Here is a 7,807-nt window from a genome sequence, read left to right on the forward strand (position 1 = left end):
AGAGAGGATGATACAGTAATTATATTTAAAATTTTACAAGAAAATTCTTTATAAAAAATTTTTACAATAGGAAGAAAACACAAGGCTTCGTTATCCTTCATCCTGTGTCATTTTTACTCCTTTAATTTGTATTTACAGTTGACCCCCCTATAACACTGTTGATTATTCCGTTTTATATGAATTCCATGTTGTATGAGTCACTTAGATTTTACAAATACATGTGCTGGGCTGTGAACAGCTCACATATTTGTAAAATTTAAGTGACTTGTACAACATGGAATTCATATAAAACGAATAATCAACAGTGTTATAAGGGGGATCGACTTGTATTATTTTACTATGTATTTGAGGCTTGATAAAGCATTAAAAATCAGTTATTTAATTAAAATTTTTACATTGTTTAAAATTTGGATATTAGGGTTTTTATAGATGTAAATGTAGCATTTTTCTGCCATTTCCAAAAATTCTTCCAGTTGAATTCAAAAAAACATCATATTGTGAATGTTGAATTATTATTTTCATTAAGATGAAAACAAACACATTGAATGTACTACTTACTCTCTTCTGTAAAAGAAGATAATCATAAACCATTTTCTTGTATAGGACAGTTATAGGTACTTTCATCTTTTAAGACTGTGTTTCAAATGTCTGATCAAAATGTTTGGTGTTTTTGTGTTTTAACGAAAATAAATGACTTTTTAACTTTTTGCTTCATTAAAATTGTTTATCTTAGATAAGAGTATATTGTGCTAAGATCAGACTGACTTTAGGCTTCTTTAGAACAATAAAATTGATGCTAATATGCAGTCTTTCTGGAATGCAAATACAATTGACTATTCTATATTTTTAGTTTTAGTTGCAAAGATAATTTTATTTCTGTTCTTGTGTTTTGCTATCCTAAATGCAAGTGCATTTTTTTTTTTTCTAATCAAATAACTCCACTTACACAATAATAAAAACAAAGAAAACTTCATTAATGAATATTTTAAATTTCTTTTGGTTGAATTTTATCTGCATTAAAGCAGTTTAGTTTTTATTAATTTTAACTTATAACAATTGAAAAGAAATAGAGTTATACTGTAATAAATTAATTTTTTAGCAATAGACTTATAAAATTGTTGTGTTACTTATATTATTTATCTACTTTTACTACCTATTACTTATACTTTTTTATCTAATTATAATCTAAAATTTATTGCATTTTTATTTTTTATTAACATTAGAATAACAAGTAACTTAAATTTATTTCTATAGTACCAAATGTTTCCTTGCCAGTGAAAATGATTATCTTGCCTACATAGCAAGTTGTAATTTCAAACTCTATTCAGATTTTTAAAATATTTATCTGGTTATAAAGGAAGTTAATGTTTAAAAGTATATTGTTTTTGAAAAGTGAAAAATTGTTCATTATCCTTAATATTTATTTTCATTGAAAAAAAGAAAATGCTGCTATGTAGAGTTTCTATAAGTTTAAAACCAAAAGTAGGAATATCGTAAATGAAATATTATTATTATTATGGTAAAAATTTGGCCCAGTGTTAGATAATCAGTAGCTGTTCTGGAAAGTAAGTGAATAATTCTAATTAAACTAATTTTATCAATTATCAAACATTGTTTTTTTTATTATTTGTTGAGCCAATTGTTACATATTTCAACTAAGTTTTGTTAGAAAATCTAGATACTCCCATTGTAGACATGGTTGAACCCATGATTGACATGATTAAAAATAAAAATCCTTTTAGTGCCTACAGGACAAAGAGTAAAAAAAGTATGGCCGGACATAACCATCGATCCATTGTTAATGATTGCACGAAACCATCAATTCATTGACCATCAGTAGTTTTGAAACCACTGCTCAACATTACACAGAGTTGACAAAACACAATGTATGTGCCATACATGAGGACAGATTGTGTATGCACATGACACCCATAGACATCTTCCAATTTGTACTAAAAATAGTCAAATATATAAAAGTATTTGACTATTTTTAGTACAAATTTGGAATAGTTTTGGGTAGAAATGGACAAATTGGGATATACTGGAGACAAATTTTCTAATCAGGACTTATGGCAACTCAACTACTATGTCTTCCTGTGAAGATGAAACTTTGTAGCTGTATAAGAAAAAATGCTGCTATAAATATTATGCTGATGAGAGAAAAACAATATAAAAAATAGTAGCATTTTTACAAATGTGTCAACATCTCTTGGATAACTATTACACAATTCAAAGTATTTTCCAATGTAATTTGTTGTATGTTATCATCACTTGTCTGTTTTTACATTGTGAAATTGAAAAACAAAGTTTTACAGAAAAGTAAAGATAATGATCATTATAATTTTCTAAGTTGAATATATTTAATAACTTTTCTTTGTAATCTTCATTTTTTGATTTATGAACACACACAAGAATTACAATTTGATAATTTTTTCAATCTTATATATAAAATTACTAATTGACTATAAGGGCTTTTAAATTTAAAAATATTTGAATGCTTTTTGAGCATAATTCAGTTTATCTTCAGATACATAAAAACTCAATGAAATATATGAATATTTTCTGAATTTCTAGTAAATGATCACAACTTTCACATGACTTAAAAAAGAACAATATTTTCGTATTTTCTCTATACATAATTTATAATGTTCTTCTTCATTATACACTACACAGTTTCAAAACCAAGATGTGAAGATTTTATATATGAGTAACGATATGGGTTTGAAGAAGAAAGTTATAATTTTTTCAATTTTGTCACACTGATATTTTTCAGTTTCTTAGAAAATATATATATTTATACATTTTCTATCAATTATATATATATCTCACAATTAAAAATTATTCACATGTTCTGTTGACTGTTGGCATACTACTATTATAATATTTTGACATAGCAATTCTGTTTGGTGCATTTTGAAATACCAAATGCCAACATTTTATTTTATCTTTTGAAAAGGAAATAATAAATAAATGTTTCTGAACTATCACTGTCATCATTTTGATCTATAATTTCATCAATTTTCTCATCATTGTCAGCTATATTTCCATCATTATAACTACAGTTGTTATCGTCTAGTTAGAAAAATTTTGGTATTACCATTTGTCTAGATAAGTATAAATATGTTTTTAAGGAGACATAGAATTTTTTAAAAACATTTGTAATAATAAATTTTAAAAATTATGTATGTATTCATTTACTAATAAATAAATTAAAATATGCATGCAATTCTAACAGAGAAATTGCCACTCAGACTAATATGAAATACAACTGGTCTAACAAGATTATTCTGATATGGAGAAAAAAGTTATTTTTTTATAAAGGCACAAGACAAATATAAATAAATAATAAAATTTTAGATATGTAAGTGTAATTATTAAAGTATTCAGTGGAAAATGTATATATACTTTTAAAAACAAATAAACCTATGCACGTACTGTATATGTAGTGTATGTACTAGTATATACACATGTAATGTAATATATATATATTAAAAAACAAATAAAATAGGAAATTTTGAGTTTTCATCTTTTATTGTATAATGTTGTACTTTTATTTAAGTAATATATAAGAAGCTTTTTTTCTTTTATAAAATATTTATATACTGAAAGTTTGAGATTTAATTAATAATTGTAATATATTATTATCATCATAAAAATATTTAAAAAACATTTTGCTATAAAATGTTGAAATATCAGTGAAAAGAGGACAGGAAATAAATTATCATAAACAATATAACTTAATGTAGATTTCCAAGGTTTTTTAGATTCTATGAATCTATATTGTATTATAAACATCAAAAAACTATTGATGATATGAAAAATACTCAATAATTTAAACACGTCGTTTGCTACTACTAACATATTTTTTGAACTTATTTAAAATAATCTATATTTAAACGTTATACATTCAGTCTTGAAACATTACAATAGTCTTTATATTTTTTTTCATTTTAAAGAAAATATATTTGTTTATTATACTTAGTGTGCATGTGTGTATTGTAAATTCAAAAATGCATTTCTTTAAACAAGTGATGAAAAATATATGTTACAAGTGTTAAATCGTTTTGGAAATTCTGGCTTAAAACATCTAATTCTTGTTTTTAATTAGCATAATTTCTTTTCATTTATCAAGTTCAGAAAATCTAATGGATAAAGAAAAGAATTTAATATTAATAAATTTAATTCAAAATATACAATGCAGAAGTTAAGTTTGTAAATAGCTATTTTTATTAAGTAATTGAATTTAAATTATAAATAAAACAAATTTTCGTGTTAAAAAGAAGAGAAGAATAAACATTTCATTTTCCATTAATTCTATAATCGTAATCTAAAAACATCAAAATAACAAATACTTTAGTATTCTTGTTTAAACAAGGTCATGTTTAGAAAATCCTTAAACTGTGTAGTTTTTTTTTATACAAGAATAAATGTAATTTATTTTGTCCTTCTATTTCATCTAATGTAACTGTTAACAAAGTGATAAACATCAGTTAGTTAGAATGAAAAGAAACAGAACACAGTGTTGGATATCAAGAATAAAAACATGTTTATTTTATATAAATTCTTAAAAAATCAAATTATTGCTTTTACAAATTTTATTTTTTATCATTAAATTTTTATAATTATAATTAATTGTGACATATTTCATCCTTAAATAAATCAAAAATCTATTACAATATTTAAAGCATACTTTACTGACAAATATTGATTATACAAAAATAGAAATTTCAATGAAGCAAACTTAATGTACAGTACATTACTATTATAAAATCAATATAAAAATCTTTCTTGATCATCTATAACATGCCTCCTTGTTAATCAATCTTCTTATAGAATATATTATGTTCTTTTATAGTGAAAATTAAATATTTTATGTTTTCTTCTTTTTTAACATTGATTTCATAAAAACCACAAGATATTTATTTTGAAAACTAATTTCATCTGATTATGTTAATATCATCTGATTGTTAATATCATTATCCTATAATAATTACAGACATTATTAATTATCATGCAACTTACTTTTTATTATTTTAAAAAAATTGTAAATAATAAAAATATAAATATATATAGTTTATATAATAATGAATTAATTTATTGATCTTTATATATCACACTGACCTACCTTTCATTGACTATGGTAGTGTCCTCATACTCACCCAGAACCAGCTGCTAGATTTATTGATCTATGTTGCCTTAGTAACCGTAGCAGAAAATAACATTGCATGATTAAGCTAACATAATACTATTAATGTATATACAATGAAAATACCATAATATGTATTTAATTATTCCCTTTAAATCATAGAAAACGAGGAACAGTCAAACAATGCTTGGAGCATCCCTGGATTAAGGTGAGTCATTTGTTGTTTCTCTAACAAAATAATTCTAATTTAGACTTTGTCATAAAGCATTACTTGCTGTAGAAGTCATTTTGTATTTAAAAAATTACTATGCAATATTTCGACAATTATATTCAAGCTCTTTATATATAGTTAACCTATCAGAAGTCAGTTAATAAATTTAGCTTATTTCCATTTAATAACTAAAGGAAAATTAAGTATTATTATCTCAAATGAAATGTAATTTAAACACTTACTTCTAAATAAAAAGAAAAGAACTCCGGATAATGCTTGTTATATTTTCATGATCAGAATAAATTTAAAATGTAAATTAATATAAGAATCTATTTAAAACTTATTTTATATGTTACAACTTAGTTGAAAATCCAAATTTATAACATCTATCAGAATGTCAACCCCATTTAACAGGCTTGGAGTTCTTTGGACTCTAATTGGAAAGGGTAAAAGTGCAAATGACCTACTTCTGTTTTAATCAGGGTCATTATGTACTGTCTTAGTGAAATATAAAGTATTTTTTGTTTAAAATGTATTATTACTTTCATTTTATAGTCTTTTTATTGATATTGTTTCCTTTCAAAAACAAAAAAAAAAATCACTGGCTCAGAAGTTGTATATTTTATATGCAGTTATTAAAATTACAAATGTCAAAATGTCATATTAAATCTATTTTAATGGATTTAAAGAAATTTTATTGTAAGTCATGCTTTAACTAATAATTATATAACTTAAATATTTTAGTAATAAAACTGCTTTATTATTAAAATAATAAAATATCATTTGTGTACTTGTAGAATATTAACGACTAAAAATTATAAAAATTATATTATCATTAATACGTCATTATATAGATTAGTATTTTTTCTGTCTAAATAAATAATGGATAAATTAATGGATGTGGCAATATTAATTTCAGACAAAGGTATTATATGAACATTAATAATAGATTTTATTCATTCATTAGTAACAAAAGGATTATATTTGGATGGCTTATAAATAATTGAAACAAAGTTAATTTAGATAGAATAAATTTTACAATGGTTAATGATTATCATTGTTGTTTTTTTTTTTTTATAAATTATTTTTAGCCTCGAGATTTTACTGAAGTGGTTGTCCGAAAGAAGAATGAAATAAATATTGATAATTTTAAGACATATTTAGCTAGACAGAGATGGAAGGTACTTAATTTTATTCTTTAAATAAATTATTATGTTTTTTTAATGTTTAATGCTTGAATTGTTTTCAAGAAAAATTCAATGCATTGCATTTATTTTATCTGTCAATTTTAAAAATTTTAATTACTAATATTTACTAGAATTTATTGTAGATATATGGATAATAATTGAACATATTATTCAATTTTTTTTTTAGCATTCTTTGCTGGTTATAACTTTATGTAACAAATTGTCACGTAGTGCCAAGTTACGCAGTCAGAGCAGCGTTAACATGATAGAATATCATTCTGGCATCCGAGATATGCCATTCATAAACAAGGAGGTAATTATTACTATAAAACATAACAAATTTCATATCCCTTCTTATCCTTCTATAAGAATGTGAAATATCTTTTTTAATTATATTTTGTAACTTTTTAAAACCAAAAGTTTGAATGAATTTATTGAAAATCAGGACTTCTCATTTGTTTTAATTTCATTTTAATTAAGAAATTAAAAATCTTGGTCAAAAACTAAAAATCAAAGTTTAATTTTCTGACTATTATTTGCAAGAATTAATGATTATTCAGCTATATAAACACATTAGTACTGTTAAATATTTTTTTTATAAATTAAAATACTAAGTTATCCTTATTTTGTAGTGTTTCAAGTGGTAATGTGATAAGTGAGGCAACAAGGCAACAAGGAAACTCGGCTCTTTGCCGTGGCGTCCCGCGTGGCTATGTCCCTCGCTAAGGTGTTTTCCGCTAGGTTCATCTTTGTCCTTTGCAGATGTATCCTCCGAAAGTTATAGACCTTCATTGAGAGAACGTTTCCTGTTCGAGAAGTTTTCTTAGAATGCAACATCCGGTCAGCGATAGGAAACCACCTTCGTCGCCGGATTTCCTCTTCTTCTTTCGAAGACTGTGCGCCAAAATATACAAGGACTGCAACTCTTTGTGACAACAATACTTTTATTATAAGTTAATTGTGTGATAAACGGGTTGCGTTGTTTGTAAAGGAGGCATCGATCTCTGACTGAACCGCTCCCACATGTCGTTGACTGTTAATGTCGGCAGTCCATACGATAACAACATATCTCGTATAATTGTTATGTTTTTAAAGTACTTTTCCCGCAATATGAAGAAGCGAGAAGGAGGAGAAGGAGATCTTTGAATACAGCTGTCCCTTGATAATCCGACAGGTATGAGACCAAAGGGGTGTCGGATTACCAAAAGTGTCCGGATTACCGAAAGTGATTACATATTTGTCATTGTTTTACTAGCAGTAGCC

At 24.8% G+C, this 7,807-nt stretch overlaps 1 protein-coding gene across 1 annotated transcript in view; it reads left to right on the forward strand.

The window, feature by feature from the left end:
- LOC111635690 (death-associated protein kinase 2-like) overlaps window positions 1–7,807 on the forward strand; it is a 100,401-nt gene that overhangs the window by 73,319 nt on the left and 19,275 nt on the right. Inside the window, exons 8-9 of the mRNA XM_023380728.1 lie at window positions 6,449–6,538; window positions 6,732–6,857. Coding sequence (XP_023236496.1) covers window positions 6,449–6,538; window positions 6,732–6,857 — 216 coding nt within the window. The remainder of the gene's footprint in view (window positions 1–6,448; window positions 6,539–6,731; window positions 6,858–7,807) is intronic.

This window comes from Centruroides sculpturatus, unplaced genomic scaffold (genome assembly GCF_000671375.1).
Source record: "Centruroides sculpturatus isolate CEXI.00-Female unplaced genomic scaffold, Cexi_2.0 scaffold882, whole genome shotgun sequence".
In the NCBI taxonomy this organism is placed as follows: domain Eukaryota; kingdom Metazoa; phylum Arthropoda; class Arachnida; order Scorpiones; family Buthidae; genus Centruroides; species Centruroides sculpturatus.